The following is a 19,129-nucleotide window of genomic DNA, read 5'->3' on the forward strand; positions in this document are numbered from 1 at the left end:
CAATAAGAAAGCTATCAAATAAGCTTTGCCTAGTGGTGTTTATGATAGCTCAAGACCACATCACAACTCTAAGTGACTAAGGCACCCTGGCTAGAACCTCTTTTCTCACTTGACACACACAGATTCCAGTTCTAAATTTAAAAAAAAAAAAAAAAAAGAAAAAAGGAAAGAAGAAAAAAAGAAAAAAAGAAAAACGTTGGTACCATTGTAACTAGCATTAGTTCAGCAGCAGACCAATACACTTCTAAAAATCACTTTACCACAAAGGTGTCTGAAAAGGAGAGGAATAATGTACATCACTGAGGGAATAACATTAGGTAACAAGATTTTTGGCCTCTGATTGTTCAAATAACAGGTTTCTGGGGGTGGGGCAGAGTTTGTTGAGGAAGGCAGGGGAGCACTACACTACACCTGGTCCTGATGCACAAAGAAATTGCTTTGACCTTAAAGTACCAGTTCTAAGAAAAAACGTTGAATATTCCATACACTCCTTCCAAACTTTATTAGGATCCTTACAATTCCTAATTTTTTTTCACTCTGAACTCTTAACGAAGACTTATGGCCTGAATTCTCCATTTTCCCTTAAAGACAGCTCAAGACCATGAACAGACACAATGAAAGGAGGCAGAAATATTGCTGTTCTTACCTTTGGAACAAGGAAAAATGCATCAGTATGATTAATTACCAAACAAACTGCGATTACAACAAGTTAATGCAATTTAATTGTCATTCCAATTACTGTTAAACAAAAAGTAACTCATGGCTTCTACTTTCCAGGACAGCATAGTAACAAAGCTAACTGCTCAACCTTCAAAGAACTGCTCCCTTTTTCTCCTATGAATTTTTCAGTAAGATGCTGCTGAAAAAGGAGTTGGGTTTTTTTTGTTTGTTTGTTTGTTTGTTTTTTTTAACAAAGGTAACATGACACTCATTTCAGCAAATCCTTCCAGCAACAATATCCAAATATCCTCTTGCCTCTATTGGATATATTTACTTAATATATAAAACAAAAAGACCACTCAAGCAAAACAAAAACAGGACCAAAAATGTGCAGCTTACTTTGCAAAGACCGAAATCTTTCCTTGCCCAAAACCCACTGGTTTATTTCTTCTCCAACATCTTAAAAGCTGACTTAATCCTATGAATGAGTACTTATTCTTTTGCAGCTTTTATGTTCCACAACATACGTCTAAGTGTGTACTCTAAGACAATTTATAGCCCTCCTAAGTGTTTGGCAGAACAAATAAATGCATTAGGATTGATGTTGCCTCAGGTGTACTTTAGGTCAAATACCATTTTTGGAATCAGATACACATTACCCATACTGCATGGATGCTGTTACCTAAGAAGTTAGCAACTGTATAAATGACAAAGAACAGGATTTAAGCTAAACCCCCCACCCCCCAAAAAAAAACCCCACACCACCCAACCAAAAAAAAAAAACCAGCCAGAAAAAACAAAAAAAGATTTACAGACAGCTGCTAATGGGGTTTGGCAGGTATTGCTGTCATTTTAATTTGCAAATGTTTATCTAGTGGAAAACAATCCATTTTTTCAACTTTACTCAGAAGTTACTGGGTATTGCAGTACAGACACAAAGGCATGCTCAAAGAACAGTTTTGTCAGTGACAGCATACCCAGAGACAGCCATATACTTTGGAATATAACTTTGAAGATGAGTGGGATTTACCTTCCTACTATACTTTTAGGTTTTTTCTTTCCTTTTAAAAATTTTACTCTGTATTTGGCCTCAAATCATATCGCTGATAAGATGAACACACAGCACACAGAAAACAGTAAGAACCGAAAGTGTTGCAGAAGTAGTACACGTGATTCAGAAAGGAAAGATCCAAAATAAACATTCCTCATGTCATATACATACCTTAGATTCACAACTGACTTGACAGAACTTAAAAGACTTTCTGATGCAGGATGCTTTGCTTTTTTTCCCCCCAAGGAGTTTTTAGCACAAAGTAGATCAGAATAAAACTGGGCAGTAAGAAGTGGAAAGTCCTTGAACTAAAGCGCACAGGGCAGCAAACAATGTAAAATAAAATGATTTTGTATGTGGCACATACGACAAGCTGATACAGCGAAACGCTTAATCAGTAAACCCATGACTCAATTTTGAAAGGAGGCTTTGTTCATTTCAGAACTCAACAGCAAGTATAAAACATTAAAGACCTTTCAAGACTGAACTCCACTTCTATTTCTTTGAATTTTTTTTATACATTGTCTTATGATTAAGACATTCATTACTGTTTAGCACATCATATAATTCATAATAATTCTCTACAGAACAATATAGTTAATTCAGTATAATCAATAACTTTATACAGATACAGTATCGAAGCCATGTCCTCTTTTTGCTTACTGTCAAGTACAAAACAGCTTATACAGACTAAAAAAAGCTATACACCACAGTTGTAGCATACGTATTTTGTGCCTGACTAACGTTTACAGTAGTGGCTTTTTGATCTTCATAAACAAATAAACACGATACCACATAACAAACAGTTGTGCAAACTCAGGCTTAGGAGGAAGACTTAACTACCTCCTTTTTCCAGAACTACTTTTTCCTGCTTTACTGCTGCTACTACCAGACTTGCTGGAAGATTTTGAAGAGAAGAGTCTTGTCATGAATTCAGAGACATCTGGCAGCTCATGGTTGGAATTCAGCATGTTCATTGACTGCTCCATTTCCTGCATGCAAGGATTAGATATATATATATATATTATATATGTATATAATAGCTTGTAACAATTCTGGCTGTTTCTAAGGCATCAGTTGAAAGATTGTATCAGGAAGATGTCAAATTTTCCCAAATACTGTTTTACTATTTATAGTCCTCCAGGTTACATACTGCTACATACTCTTATGCAACCACAGCCAAATGCCCAGCTACACACAGAAACATAAAACCCCAAAACTAAAAGCACTGGCGCATAGAAAAAAGGTAACCATGTCTTAAGCAGCCTTACAGGGCAACCACTCGATCAAAAACAAAACAAAAATACTTCTAGAAGAAAAAGATGCCATTACTTATTTTCAGCATTACTTTCGTTCATTTTAAAATTTAGGCTTTTGTTCAGATTTTCAGATGTGTTCTCACAGATTTCACATACTTTTGGTTTTAAAATTAGTATTATTTATGCTGAATCTAACAAATTTTTGAAGCTGTTTGAAGGGATTAGATATTTTTATTGGCCTGCTTTGTAACATCAAGCTATTCATGTACAGCACCTAACTTTTCTTTGTTTCATGAAAGGAAGGATTTTAATATGAGACCACAAATCTAGCTAAGCTTAATGTAACTTTAGAGTTTAGCATAGTGGCTTTATGAGACGAATTAGTATGGTTTAAAACAAACAAACCAACCAACCCTGAAGTACTTTTAATGCATACAACAGCTGAACTGCACATCCACAATGTGATAATGCTTATCGTCATTGCCAATTTAATGAGGGATTGTGACCCTGCTCTTCTAGTTACCATTCAGAATGACACACCTTTAACCATTTCCAAGGTACAAGCAAAGCAAAAGCTGTTACAGCAGCCTTTGTTACTTTTGCATCCATACTACATCCGTATTACACCAAAGAATTTAATACATGGTCATCTAGAGAATGCCGTTACATTACTCTTTACAACTGAGTGCTTAGAAACTCCCTTCTCCTATCCTTTAAAGATAAATGTTCTGATGGTTTAGCATCGGAACAGCCTGTCAGTAAGCTGTGTCAGAACAGTGAAAAAAGTCAGGAATAAATGATTTTTTAAAAATTAAACTTCCAAAGTTCAGCTTGGTTTGAAGAACGTGCCATGGATATAGCATATCTTTGTATCCTGTTTTTAATGACAATTAAAGCCAAAAGAGCATTACATGGCTCTGATATGCTTTGTATAGGTATTACTTTAAAAAAAAAAAAAAAAAAAAAAAAGACTCTGACACCTATAAAGTACTACTGAAGACAGTGGTCATTTAGAGAAAAAGGAGTTTAAATTAACCAAACCCTCAAAAAGCAGCCACCCAAGACAGACAAGGAATACTTCTAAAAAGAAGAAAAGATTTAGCAAACACCTTGAATGTCCATTTTGTCCTAGCCTTCTGCTATTTGGCATTTTGCATGATAAAAGGACAATAAATCAGATAATTTAATGACTACATTAAGACTTGTATCATATACACTATTGTGACATCTGGATTTAACAGTCTCACAAACTATGTGGTTTAGGTCAATGGGTAAGAGAACCCCACATCATACTCTTCTCAACACACCTGACACTTATTAAATGATGTCTAAAAATGAAGTGCTGGATTTAAATATAGTGCAGAAAAACACTGGAAATCTATAGAAAAAAATGGCTTTTGAGAAATTATATTTATCGCTCTAAAGAAACTCTGGAAAGCACCATTCTTACTGTAATACTTTCAAAGCTGTGCCCACAATTTAGTTCTGTGTTGTGCTCTTTAACAGCAAATTCACGTGTCAGAAATGTTAGAATTCATTGTTAGAACAGCAACACTGTGTTAACTGAATAAACAATGCCCATTAAGACTTCAAGTCCAGCTTTGTTTTTATTACTTTTCTGTACCTTAAAATCTCATTATCTTTGTTCTCTATGTCTCCATCAATTGAACATACTTACCCGTCTCATATCAGGATCACTGGTGTTGACAACTTTAGGCAAAAGCACAAATATCAGTAATGGAAGAACCATCATCATCACCTACACAGAAAACAGCAAGTATTTCTTCAGCTTGTTTGTTGCTCCAGACATTTTTAGACATAGTGACATAAAGCTTTTAAAAAAGCTTAACAGCCAGGTTCTAGAACTACTGCATTCTGAGCCAGTAACCCATGACAGTAACCTACCTGTCAGGAAAGAAACCTGGTAAGGAAGCATTATGTTTTAAATAACAGATTTCAAAGTTGGACCATTAAAGTAAACGCTTGTTATCTCCATCAACTGTTATAATTATTACAATCTTGCAGCACGTTGATGTCCACACTACCAAAACACATCATGTTGTCAAAGGAAGCAGACTATGGACTATTTTCAGAGGACATACATACATTAACAGAGTAGGTATACAGGGGAGGACAGTTCATAGAAAAACTTTCTATTTATAAGCAAGTTAAAACCAAAGAAATAAATTAATCCTCTGAGAAGAGCAAAGTGTGCACAAATTTTCTCAATTATTTTATTCTCGGTATTCTGAAGAATAGCTATATGTGGAGCCTCGGCATACTTTTAACCTTTGTGTGTTGCTTGTACATACCATGGGGTTCATGAGGAAATCTGTCCATCCCCAAGATTCTCTCTTTATAAAGTATGAAGGAGGTCCAGAAGATTTCATCTGCAGTGGGTATGGCAGCCTGACAACTTCAGAGGTTTTGATGTAATTCACATATCTTGCTCTAAAGAGCAAAATGTAAATAATTAAAAATACAAACACAATCCTTAACAAAAAATAAAGATTATTTAATAATATTCCGAAGTTTTAATAATAGACTACAAACAAAACTATTTGCTAAGCAGGGTCAGCTTCATTTTTCAGAAGCTAATTTCTCTCAGCAGCAAAACTTTACGGAATCAAATGACACTTTACCTTTTTTCCAAGCTAGCCGTTAAGCAGGCTGAAAAACTTTATATGGAAAATAGACCTGCAGATCAGAAACATCAGAACTATTTGTTCAAATGCGGCTTCTGCAAAACATTTTTCTCACTTTGGTAATAACTAAGAAAAGCTACAACGTTTAAAGAGAAGGTAGAGCTTTGAACAGTGTAGCGTAGCTACAGAGTTCTCTCGCAGCAACCATTATATGTGAACTTAATACTACCTTTTCCCTAAGCACATTACTTTGCATTTATCAATACTGAATCTCAGTCTCTATAAGGTCTTTCCATAGTTCTTCACTAGTATTCTTCACTTGGGCCTAGTATTTAGATAGTTACTTGGTACAACCATCTAGTTTTGTCACTCTTCACCCATTTTTCACGATTCATGAATATTTACCCACCTTGTGCAACTCCAGGGATGACTTCTGCCCATTACAGGGGAAATCATTTATTCCTCCTGAATTTTTCACCAAATATTAATTCACAGAATGTCTTTCCCTCCTGTCTTATGACTATGTACTTTCTTCAAAAGCTTGAGATTTTCAAGTAGATCTTATCAAACACATCCATTATCCACATGGATATCCATACCCTCTTTCTAAGAATTCCAGCATTTTTTTTAAGGCAGAACTTCCCTTAGAAAAGCCCAGTCCCCATGTATCACATTTTTTCATGCATTTCCCAACTATATTCCTCCTTATGGTTTCTACCTGTTTGACTAGTATAGATGTCAAGCCTACTGGTATTTTGCTCTGCAGACATATCCTAGCAATTTACTTAATATCAAATTTGTTACCTCTAGTCCTGATACCAAAACAGTGCTAAGTGAGAGGTTATACACCCTACTGTATCTATTTCCCTATTCATTACATATGAATGAGACACTGCCTAACAAAGTATAAAAAATAAAAATTTCATACATTTTGGAAAAAAATCTCAGCACAAACAAATTGTGCTATTATTATTATAAACAGCCTGTTTGCACCATTTTCAGTTTGAGAGTTCAATTTTTAAACTCCTCCAAAAATACTGCTGCAGTGTTTATATTGCTGTTTGTACTCCTAAAACGTAATGGCATCTTTTGTAAGATACTGTAACAGACAAACTTAAAGTTAAGATACCACATGTCTGCTTGTACAAAGAAAAATAAACTACAAACATGTTAATTTAAATCACCTTATTAGATAGGATAGCTATTTTTCTGTATTACTTACTGAATAGTGTGCAGTTACTGTTGTTAGGGGTAACATATCTGGCCGTAACATAAAAAATAGCTAACAATGCCACAGAAATACTGCAGACCGGCACCTACTAGCATTTACCAGTAATTGTAACAGAAATATTTTAGGACTTAGAATTAGAATTTCATTGTGCCAAGTCTTGACAGAACATTTACCAAAAACGAAAGGAAAAAGAGAAGAAAACAAAAGGTATTGGCAAAAGATAAAGCAGTTAGCTGATATGTGTCTAGATTTTATTTCAGGATAGTTGTGCAAGGAAATAACAAATGTAAACAGATAGAAGGACTCTCTTTATCCATTTCCTCTTATTTAAGGCCATAAATGTGAAAGGAATAAAGAAATCAGACTGTGGATTTTAAGATATGTGCTCCTAGAAGTGATGTTAAAAGAAGCTGAAACATATGCTCCGAAATGGAACATCACATCTACAGTACTGTCTACAGTATCTCTTACATCGTGCTGTCAGGCACACTTGATAGATCAACACAGAAGCAAATCAGGAAAGGCTCACCTCATTTTGCCTTTTGAAGTTATGTCAACTCGCACAGGTTCAAATTTATGAGCAGGGGATATAACTTCCACTACGTAAGATCCTGAAGGTACATCATGAACCACAAAACTTCCATCTGTCCTGAAAAAACAGTAAGTTCCACTACATTTCAATATGCTCCAGTACAAAAGAGAGGGTGCTTTATTTTTAAAGAAGAAACTGTAATAGTACCATTTTATATTATAAATCTTAATATAACAACAATGACCAAAAGGAACATTTAAATCGCTCAGCACTCGTAAAATCAAGCCCCTTAAGGTCATCAATGTGTGCCACAACAGTAGCAGAAATCACCAGTTATGTTATTTTCTCACGCCCTCCAGAAATTGTCTTGCTGGAGGAATAATTTAACAGCCTAAGTAAGATCTGAAATGGTTAGATTTCACGTATTCACACGATGGCAGAATCAACTTACACCTTCCTTCCTCCTTCCAAAATACATACAATGCAGTTTACTTTGCTTCAGTACTTCTGCTGGAAGTAAAAAAAAAAAAAACAAAATTGACATCCTACATAGTGTGGGCAGATATTAGAGATGACTTGCAACTCACAAAAATAGCGATTTGTGCCTTTTATTGCAAAATAGAGGTTTTTACTTTTAATTGCTCCCTTTAGGACTAGCCCACGCTGCAAAGCTCTGTCACAACAGTAAAGAAACTAAGAGCTCTGAACATATACACAGAAGGGATCTTTAGACAGACTGCTTTTCTTTTAAAATATGAAACTGCAATATTCGGTGAAAATATTAGTAAAAGGATACTTGAAAGCTTCAGCACCAGTTGCCATTAAAGTACAGAAACTTGTAGTTTTCCTCCTACATGCTTCCAGAAGTTTCCAGGAAGAAAATCCTAGTGTTCTCTACCCTTTTAAAATTAAAATAAAAGATCTCTCTCCTAAAAATAAGACTCTTAAGACAAAAAAAAAGTTGTTCAAAGAGGAAAAAAAAGTAATAAAATCTGATAACTAGAAATTTGCATCAGGAAAACAAATAAATGAACCCTCTTAAAAGTGAACCCTCAAGAAGAGTTTTGTCCTCATGTCTTTCACACAAGTTCCCCTCTCAAAGATGTACATCACTTAAGGACCTTCCCATCACGAAGACAGAAACATGTAACCAGTACCGTGTAGGGGGGTTTCACTAATATTCTACGTGATGATTTGAACACCTAAGAATGCTTACATTATCTCATATTGCAACTATAAGGATGTTTCTCTAGGAATTCCTTATAATTTTTCATTCTTTACAGGGTAATTTTGACAAAATTAAATTACACTTTTTTTCTAAAGATTTATTTATATGACAAAGCAAATTCTCACTTCATTTACTAGTATCAAATACTGCCCTTTTTAGAAGAAAAAAAGTTTCGTTTTTATTACAGTGGGGAAACTAACCAGATTTATAACAACGCTTGTACTAAAGAATGACTCTTGAAATACTCAAAAAGCAACTTTGGTACATCAAAATCATTATTTTCCTCTTTTTGATAACTGGAATGACATCCATGTAATATATCATCAACACCTGCCTGATGGTGACAACAGTATCTTCTGATATACCAAGTACATTTAAATCTGTCACTCAAAGTGAAGGATCCTTCCACTGAGCCTGAAATATAACTGTTATTTAAGAAAACTGTTCTTTTTTCTAACACAGTTCTAACTAAAAGTATACTACCCTCCAGTACTGTGGTCATTACATGTGACAAAAAAAATTCCAACCAACATTAAAGCATTTTTGCTAAAATGTACCATGCTTATGGTAGCGCAACGTCTACAAATACGTTTATCAAACTAAGTTACATATTAATTGCTTGGCTTTAAGTTATATCAATATCATTTGATACATCTATAAACAGACCTATCAAATTAATGTAATCAATAGAGCTTGATATCTAGGTTATACTCATAAATATGGTATAACCTTAGCTAAGACTATTTCCTCATATTTCAGGCAACTGGAGTTCCAAGCAAGCATTTGGAAACCCACCAACTCCATGGTATTTATTAAATCAGCTCCTAAATACGATGTCAGGCTCCCACAACTTGGTTGTACTGGCTTACCAGGTGCTACACTGACAAGGTTCTCCAAGTTTTGCAGAGTAAAATCTGTTGTTAACTTATTGACAGTTCCCAGTCAAAATTCAGATCAACTCTTACTGCAGAGGGAATAATTAAAAGTGATTGGTACTTATGAGATGGTGTATCTTAATTACACATAAACTTTCACATTTTAATACATACTTTTAAAAGCAATGTATTACACTATTAAAAATAATAAAGAGGATTTTAGAATTAGCTTCTACTCTTGAAGCTATGAGATTAGCTCAATTCTTAATTCTGAGGATGTTTTCTGTGTCTTAATATCTCTAGATCCTTTGCTGATCTGAATATACCTACTACCACCCGAGACTGAATAAGCTAATGTGATTCTTTACAGCTTCCAAATGCACCTGCATGATCTTGTGTGAAGCAATAAAGCCACATCTCTTCAAATGGCTTTCACTGGCACAGTGAAAAAGGTTTTCACAGGCACTGTAATAGATAACAACTGTAACCTTCCACCACAAACAAACAGTTCTCCAGAACGGGTAAATCCTTAGCAAAGGAGATGGTCTTAAAGCAGAAGTGACAGAATTTGCATCCACAAAAGCTGAGAACACTGTACTCCAGAATTCAATGAAAAGGTGTGTGGGGGTTTTTTTTTTAATTAAAATTCAGTTCCAATTTTTTGATCGCTATAAAGCCAGCAGCCTCAGTCATCGATTTGGTTACGCCTGCAGAGGGCTGAGGACACCACCACCTACAGCACTGCAGGTTCCACCGCAGGCCTGGCCGTTTCCAGTGCCTCACACGGTACGAGTGTAGCAGCAAAGCCGAAGTCGGAGGCGAGAGATTCACCTCCAGAGCTGTGCGCTGCTAACCGGGACAAGGCCGCTAACTTGTGGGGAGCTACTCCGCTCTGCCACAGCCGGCCGCCATCTTACGGCCGCGATGGCAGGAGGGACGCTTCGCGCGGCAGCGGCGGGTATCTCCGGGCGGCACCCGCGGCACCGGCTCAAGCCCGGCGAGGGACGCCGGCTCCCCTGCAGGGACCAAGCCCCCCGCCCCGCCCGCCGCTCACTTGAGGAAGCCGACGTGCTCCTCCCCGTCCACCAGCACCCGGGCCCCCGCGATCCAGTCCTGCGGCTTCACCCCGGGCACCACGGCCCGGCCCTCGATCTTAAACCGCTCCCCAGGGCCCGCGCCGCCCGGCGACTCCGCCGTGCCGACCGCCTCCGACCCGCAGGCGCCATCGGGCAGCGGCGACGCACAAAGCCAGAGCAGCAGCACCAGGCACGCCACCCCGCTCCGCGCCGCCATCGCGCCGCTCCCGCCCCGGCGCGACGGGGCCGCCGCCTTCGCGCATGCGCTGGGCGCCAGCCGTCGCGGCCGCCGACTTGCTGCGCGCGCGCACCATGCAGGCAGAAAGGGCGCAGGCATGCGCACATGGCGAGCGGCGTGACGTCAGATGACGTAAAGAGCAGCGGTGAGTGGGAGTGAGGGAGTTGTGCGGCCGTGACGTGTAGCGAGGCGGGAGTGCTGCGGCGGCGGCGGGCCGGAGGGAGCTTCCCTCGGAGCTTCTGCCCGGCGGGGGAAGCCCCAGCCCGCCGGCACGGCACGGCGGGGCGGGTGCCCCGGGGGTGGCGGCTGTGGCGGAGGTCCCTCTGCCCGTGGGGCGGGGGCTCTCGGCCCTTTGCGGAGGCGGCTCTGGCTCGGCGGCGCCTCGCAGCCCGGATCGCCTGTCCCCGGGCTCAGTTTTTCAAGAGTTCGCTCATTCCAACGTGAGAAACGGCGCGGGTGTTGGAAGGGCAGGGAGGGCTCCTTTGGTTTTCGGTTTGTGGGGATAATTTGCTGTTAAATTGAGGAAGGACACAAACGCGAACCTGAAGAGCAGGAACGTGTAAGAGGTAGTTGTGTCTTGCTTGGTAACAGATCCATTTATAATTAAGACATTGTAGCTTTAAGTTAAATTTTAATAGTTATCACGCAAAGAATAATAATCAAGCTTTTTCTAGGAAAAAGGTACAAAGAAAGGTTATAAAATAAAAAGATTTAAATTGGTCGTTAAATCAGAGCCTAAAATGTCTTCTTTTAGCCGATGATTTATAGTACTGCGGTTTGTTTCTGATTAATAACTAGCACTTCCTGACAGTACAGTAGTATGAAAAGCTGTTACTGAGTAGGCAGGCACAGAGTTATGGGAGAAACCAAGAGGGCTGTAATAGCTTCCCTACCCCTATTTTCCCTTTACGAAGCACATCCTGTTATGTCATAGACATTCATTGTCATGTCGTGGCTACACTTGCTTCCTTTTTACCTGTTACTTATGTCAGAGTTAATTACTGAACACGTCAAAAACATTATCTAATTATTAAGCATGATTGTTAGAGATGATGAACTTGGTCATCAGCTGATATTCAATAAAAACGTATTGTGCTAGGATGATTTTGAAAGATATGTCACCCCATGTGAGTGGGATAATTTGAATTATTTCTCTGGTTGTATTTTTGAGATGCCTCTGCTTTGGAGACAACCAGGAAGCCACATGATCAATGAGGTTCTTCTGTCGCATAAACTCACAAAGCAAGAAACTCCGGCAGTTTTGGGGAGGAAATCTAAGAATACTAGAACTGAGTAGTGTTAGAAAGTAGCTTCTCTACATTGAATAACTTTGAGTATCACTTTTTTTCAGTTTTTGTAAATGAAGCAAGTAATTACCAACAGAATCAGTAAGCAGTAGGATTTATGTTAAAGCCAGAGACACAACGCTGTTTCCAGTATAACACCATAGAAAGACACTGTCTTCATAGTGACATCTCACATTACTAGTTTTTATATGCAGTTAGTGTAAAAAAATTCTCCAATTTTCAGATATCCTCAAGAAACAGGATGCTGTCAGACCACACAGAATGGCCATGTCCTCCAGTTTTTTAAATATTTCCTCAACCAAAGAATTTATTTTTATAACCTAAATAATACAGTTACTTGGTTTAAATCCTTGTGAACCCAAAGAAAACCTCAGTTGTTCTTTCATACTGTTACCCAAGAAGCTTCTCTCTCTGTAACATTCTGCTAACAAACTGACAAGTAACTAAAACAGCCTCCTGGCTAGATTCCCGTCCTCATGGGGAAACCCTGACTGTGGGTGCAGGGGCATATCTTTATCTATGCGGAGTTTCTAGTAGCTGTATTGCATGCAACCTTTTTAACGTTTGGTAAACAGTCCCTTCTCTCACTGTGTCACTTCTATATATATTGATAGTTCTGTTTCATACGAACAGCTAAGTTGGTTACCATATTTTTAGCTGTACGCAACTGAGAAAATAATTAATTTGGTTGATTACTGCCTTTTTGATTCAGACTAGCTGTACCAGCATCTCATTTGAGTGGATTGCATAGTGCTACTTGTGAGTTTTGACATCATGCTGTGGGTGTTTCCCTTCTAGGTAAAAAAGAAAAATCCTGGAACAAAAATAGTACAAATGGAAACTAAGAAATAAAAATGTCCAGGTATAAGTTGATTAAAATACAACCAATGACTTGCTGTCTTAGTACATCATCTGGGAGATGCTACCTGTTTTTTTTTCTGGAAGGAATTTTACTGTTAGCATAGTTGTGTCTGCAGCTTGATGTCAAGTGAATCCCCGATCAGAAGACAGATAAAACTGCTAAGTAACAGTTTCAGTTCAATTGAAACAACTGAACAATTCCATCAGCCTCCTGAAAGTGCAATCAAGGATGAGCCCCATGCTTTATAGCTGTCTCTTCATTGATGGATTCATTCCCTGAGTAACAGCTGTGTAGAAACTGGCGAGTTTCTTAAAAGTTCTGCCCTGCTCACAAGCAAATTCTCAATTTTGTCTGAGTTACTTCAGCCCGCTGTCGCTAATGCTACAGAACTGTCAGTTAGGTGAATGAGAGCTGACAGTCCCTAATGGGTTGAACAAAGAGGAGTCCTAGACTAATGTAATGCCATCACACTGGTAACACTGAAATCCATATCTCCAGCATCTTGTCACTTTTGGTTTCATGTACAAAAGCAGAGGAGACACCTTAAATCCCTCTGAGCTCTCCAAATGCAACATCAAAATCCATGAACGTCATAGCTGTTTACAGAGAACCATGTGGTCTGGGATACTGGTGGGTTTTTTTCTCTCCTGAGGATAAAAGGAGTTTACAAAAAATGTAGCAGAACTTATTTTTGTGCTGAATCCCTTTCACAGTTGAAACACCAGCAAAACCTGCTATATACATTTTCTGCCATTAGTAAAGCATTTATTTCACCTTTGAACATTTCAGGGCAATTGCTCTGAAAACTTAGGTTTCTATAAAGCTGATAGCACCCTGGCTAGTATTTAAATATTTGCTGTTGAGAATGAACATAATCCTGTCATTGATCCTGGTTTACCTTAATACTGGACCGCAAACAGCAGCAGCCCACAATCTGTTTTGTCTGTGATTCAGGCAGCGATAAGTGGAGCTGTTGACTTTCAGCAGACAAGCAGGGAGCAGCTTCAGCCTTCAGCCATCTGCCTCTATCTTACTGTATTCTTTGAGTCAGCCCCCCCAATATAGGTACACAGGTACACAAACACCCAGTGCACCAGGTGAGCAATGTTGGTTCACAAATGTTCAGTGGAAGCAAAAAGAGAGACCTGGATGATACAAAGAATAAATAAGAATTAGATGTGCATCAGAATACTCATACCTGCATCTTTTTTCTTTAAGAAACTAATTAGAGGTAAGAAGAAATCAAAATGCCTGCCCAAGCAAGCAGATCTATGAAAATATATAAACAAAAGGTAGATGGAAGAAATAGAGGTACTGTGAAAGGCCACAGCCAGGTAACTCTTTTACTGAGCTCTCTCCTTCACAAGGAGCTTTACTATGATTAAACATAGAATTAAGGAAAAATTGTGCAGCATATTTCCTCCAGCACTGAATTTTTTCTTAAATTAAATTTATTGTAGCATGGAATCATTATGCCATCTACTGGTAATTTACAATACTACACTAGAAACGTTTAACAGAACAAGCCAGGCTTGCAGCCTGGAACCAATGACAGTCTTTGTGCTGTCCTGGCTATAAGATGCCCGGAGAGGGTCCTACTTGTGACTTGGGGCAGAAAGGTACCAGGCCGCCACCTTGACTTGCTCCAGAACACCAGACCGCTTCAAAAAGATTGCCCATCAGTGCTCTGGATATTACCCTACACTCCATCTCTGACAGACTTATATATTGGGGCAGAAAACCTCCTAATCCCCTGTAAACTCAATCATAATTGAGTCAGAATAATCTCTGCATCTCCAGTGCATCCATCCCCACAGCATGGAGTCAGCACATACAATTGACAGCTTTTCTGTCTCAGCTAACCTTCATCTACCCCCTTGTTGGCTTTTACCTCCAGTTGACTGGACAAACTTAACGGGAAATTACTGAGATTCAGATGCCTTCCCCAAGGTTTTGCTGTGTGCTGAAGAGTATCCAACAAAAGCTAAGTCATGAAACAGCTTTCTTGTACCCTGGCACTCCGCATTATCATTTCCTACACTGTACAGCTTCATGAAGAAACCTTTTTGCCTTCTCCTTGAAGATGTTACTGGGTAGGTAGGTACTGGAAGATCCAGTGTTCTAGTATTCAGGATTGTCCTACCTTCCTTTTCCAGCAGTGATCATACTTGATACTTCTCTTTTGGGTTTACCTTACCTCCATTTCCAACTTCAAGACTTTTTTTTTTTTTTTTCCCCAGGAATTAATTGTTCCCTCCTTTCTGATAGTGTATGTCGAAAACCATAAACAGGATACTACTTCACTACACTCATCTTCATAGGAGCTGGCAAATGCTGACATTGAGATTGCCAAATGATAGCCAGTTTTGTCTGGTTGCAGTTGACTGAACTGATCTTTACTGAACTCAAATTTCATTCTTTGGTGGAGGAAATTTAATTATTAGTTTCAGTTCAGGGAATAGGAGCATAATTTTCCTGCTGTAAGAGTTCCAGACCTCCTCCTGCAAGCAAAGCAAATATGGGTGGTTACATGATGGTAATGTGGAAGTTGGTTTTACAGTACTTTGACTGCGGTCCTCATCGCATCCATTAACTGTAAAATTTGTCCTTACATCTCTGTTAAGCAGCAATTGTGCATAAACCATGCAAGCAGCGTGTTTAAGAACTACAGCATCCATTAAGGTCACTATTAAGAAGCGGTGCCACACAGAATGGTGCCACACAAATTCTCAGATTCCTGTGTTGTTGCCTGTATGGACACCACCTGTAATCGTTCACATAAGGCTAGAATGACACATCACTGTGACATCTGGTTTCCAAAAATACAAGCAGCTTAAAATCCTTATTTCTTGGTATGCAGTCAAAATGTTCTGTTTTTTACATCTGGATTCTACTTCCATAATGCCACAAGGTGGCCTCCACATAATACAGCATTATCCCATCCTTTACAGAATGACATATGAAAGTATGTTTGCGTTACTGCAGTATTGGTAACAGAACACCACAAAGTGACATTTGTTTGGTGGTTTTTTATTTCAAGCTCAAGAAGTTCACATGCTGTGTAGAATTGGTTCACATCAGTCAGGAGGTCAGAGCAACACAAAGTGGCTGCAAGCACTTTGGTAGGATGTCCTACCAGAAAGAATCCTGTTCAGGCACCAAGTAACATGTTCACAGTCAGAGCAGGTCTGCAAGTTGTCTGCCCTGCAGAGACTAGGAAATCCTCTCTCCGACATGCGAAGCGCTGCTGTAATTGAGACAGCCTTAAGCAGGTGCTTAAATTGTACTACAGTTGCTTCTGTGCTAGGAGAAACTGAACAAAGAAAGGCCAAAAGCAGCACAGAGCCTTCTGACTGGAATTTTAGACATTTCTGTCCCAACATGAAACTTTATGCTGCTTTTCAAGGGGCTGATTGACCAAAGGGCACTAAAGATTGATTTTCACCTTTTCAAGGCCCACCTCTCCTTAATTTTTTTTTGGGGGGAGGGGTTCCATTTTATACAGTTTATAGTGGGACTTAAAAGTGTAAAATGCAATTGTAATTGGAGCAGCATTTTCCAGATGATAAACATTCTCTTTGGTGTATTAAATATGTTGTTAAAAACCTGTTAGTGTGTGTGGTGTTAGCAAATCTGGACTCAAACTAAATATGAAAGTAGTAAAACCTGTGCACTTGTATTATTTGGCAAAGCAAAAGAAGTAAATCTGGGCCTTCAAATCATTCTCTTATTTATAGAAAAATTACAGCAGCTCTGAATTCAGTTGGCTATTTCTTCATCTCAGAAAGGAAGAAATATTTCTGCAGTGCTTTGTTCTTCTATGAAGCTTTAGCTACTCCTATTGCTTGTCATCTTCAGCAGTACAGTAGCTGTAGAAGCTTTTTTTTTTTTTTAACAAACACATTCTGGCAGTTCTTGAGAAGCTAAGAACTGACTCTCCTTGGCTTTAAGTTCCTCTATACATACCTTTCTTGTACAAGACTGGCATTTGATGTAGATAACCTTACATGTGTGCAGCTGGTACCTGAGGGAGCTTACCAGCCGCTGCTTCTTTGAACTTTACCACTTACAATAACTGCAAATAACTTTTTCCTGTTGCCTTGTTTCACTGTATTGGTCTGTGATTCTTCTGCAGCTATTTTCAAGCTATTATTAAAATAAGCAACTTTTGTTCTTCTACCCTTAAAACTTTGCCTTGTTTATCTGAATGAAATAATTTGGAAGTGCATTACCCCTTGATTACACTGCAAGAAAGCTAAATATGAATCCTGTTTTTATGTTTAAAGCACATTCCTATTTGTGTGGGCTTTTATGCTGAATCATCAAGAGTGTGCAAGTAAAGACTTGCCTTGATGAGCCCAAGTTAGTACATCAGAGAGCTGCTCAAATGAACCACTGTAGCAAATTACACACATTATCTATCATTAATCAATGGCAAACAAGCTAGTTTTCTATGCGTTGTTACATTGCTATTCAATGTGCTGAACAGCTTCATTAAAGCAACATGATTAGCAGCTTTGCAGTAAGTAGTATTTCCTGTTTGACTCAAATCTATGTCAACCTTAGACTAGAGGTAAATAAGAGTCATGGGAATACAGTGATTCTTTCTAAATTATATTCATACTTTTTTTTTTTACTTTAATAGTTCATCCTGAAGCAGGATTTTCCATTTCTCTGATCAGCACTGTAGGGTTAAATTAATACAAGCTTTATCATATAAAAATCAATCCAATTGCAGCATGAACTCTTGTACTTTCCATATAATTCATGGGTTTGGATGCCTGCATTTTTTCCCTCCTGAATTTTTTGAGTTATGTAAGAATGGGTAATTTTTTATATTTCCCATATAACAGTTTGTTAAGCTTTCAGAAAAAAATAGTAGCATAAGTCACCTTCAAATGCCTCTTCTCCCCCTCTAGCTTCTTGCTTGCATTACTTGTAAATGCATTTGACAGCAGGCTCCTCTGGGAAGCTCGTTATAGTGTCTGGTGAAATCCAGGGCGCACTGGAAGCAGTAGCTTTGCCATGGATAGCAAGAGTCCTGAATTTAGTTTTGTCTTTTGCATTTAGAAATTTTATTTTAGGCAAATAAAACAACAATGATCCACAAAAACATTATTGCTGGACTTAATTCATGAGTTTTTACTGTCTCCTGCAAGCCTAAAAAATTCAGCAAAGCATCTTAAAAGAGTTCATTGTTCACTCCAGGTGACAGACTCTAGTATCTAGTTTAGAATTGCTTTTTGCAACGGTAAAGACACACTTTTAGATATTGACATGTCAAAATAAGAAATATTGGAAAGGGGAAGCAAAATCAGGTAACAGCCAGGGCTACTTTGTATTCATGCAGGATTTGGTGGGGGGTGGAAGGAGGAAGAAATAAAGTGCATAAGCTCTTAAAAATATATATCAACAAATATATATCAAACAACTGTATACCTCTAGGAAACAAGAAAAATCACAAACAAACCAACAGAAACCCCCAAGAAACCAAACCACACAATAAACAAAAAAAAAACCACACAAACCACCAACCTGATCATCTCTGAAACTGATAACCATGTTATACAAGATATCCCTTTCTCCACAAAACAGTGTGATGCTTGATGAAAAAGCAACTGAACCTTTTAATGGAGGAGAAGCATTCTTCATCAAGGCCACAGGGAGCTTGAGCTTAGGCGGACCACCAGCAAGTCCCACTGCAAGCTTTTACACAGCTATTTATCTGGTTGGCCAGTGTCTGGGGCAGACAAAACATGGGGAGATTAAAAAGACTGGCTTGTGCATCTAAAATGAGAAGATTCTCCTGGCATACAAAGCACGTCATAGCATCTTGACCTAGAAGAGGCACATACAGGAAAGAAAACCAGGTACTTCTATAACTGAATCTTGGACACAACTTTAGATATGAATTTGGAACATCTTCTAAGGGAAGTTCTGTTGGGAAAGAATCCTCCTGAGGATTCAGCAAAAGGGTCTCCTTTCTTAGCAGAGGTAAGGCTGTGTCTGAAGCTCCCATGGAACAGCAGATCAGGGAGCAGGTGCTGCAGCCAACTCTGCATGACTGACTGCTGGTGATGCCACGAGGAGAAAAAGCAATATATATGAAACAGTAGCTATGGTTGAGGCTGGGTTCAAATACTCCCTAAAGCAGTAATTATAGCT

General features: G+C 38.7%; 1 protein-coding gene across 1 annotated transcript; it reads right to left on the minus strand.

Annotated features, from left to right (window-relative positions):
- Positions 1-1,456: 1,456 nt before the first annotated feature.
- Positions 1,457-10,774, minus strand: EMC7 (ER membrane protein complex subunit 7). The gene is made up of 5 exons (XM_086462608.1): positions 10,536-10,774; positions 7,376-7,495; positions 5,283-5,421; positions 4,649-4,729; positions 1,457-2,703 (listed from the first exon to the last, which is right to left on the minus strand). Exons 1-5 carry the CDS (start codon positions 10,772-10,774, stop codon positions 2,551-2,553), a joined length of 732 nt encoding a protein of 243 aa, XP_086318734.1. The 3' UTR covers positions 1,457-2,550.
- Positions 10,775-19,129: the final 8,355 nt, after the last annotated feature.

The sequence above is a fragment of the Leptosomus discolor genome, chromosome 3 (genome assembly GCF_034619465.1).
Source record: "Leptosomus discolor isolate bLepDis1 chromosome 3, bLepDis1.hap2, whole genome shotgun sequence".
NCBI lineage: Eukaryota > Metazoa > Chordata > Aves > Leptosomiformes > Leptosomidae > Leptosomus > Leptosomus discolor.

What these genes read in the sequence shown, in the direction of transcription:
- EMC7 (XM_086462608.1), bottom strand. Translation starts at nt 10,774, where the DNA reads ATGGCGGCGCGGAGCGGGGTGGCGTGCCTGGTGCTGCTGCTCTGGCTT. An exon ending in GAGCACGTCGGCTTCCTCAA is followed by an intron (nt 7,496 to 10,535) that starts GTGAGCGGCGGG and finishes CTGTTTTTTCAG; the next exon opens with GACAGATGGAAGTTTTGTGG. An exon ending in ACTTCAAAAGGCAAAATGAG is followed by an intron (nt 5,422 to 7,375) that starts GTGAGCCTTTCC and finishes TTTGCTCTTTAG; the next exon opens with AGCAAGATATGTGAATTACA.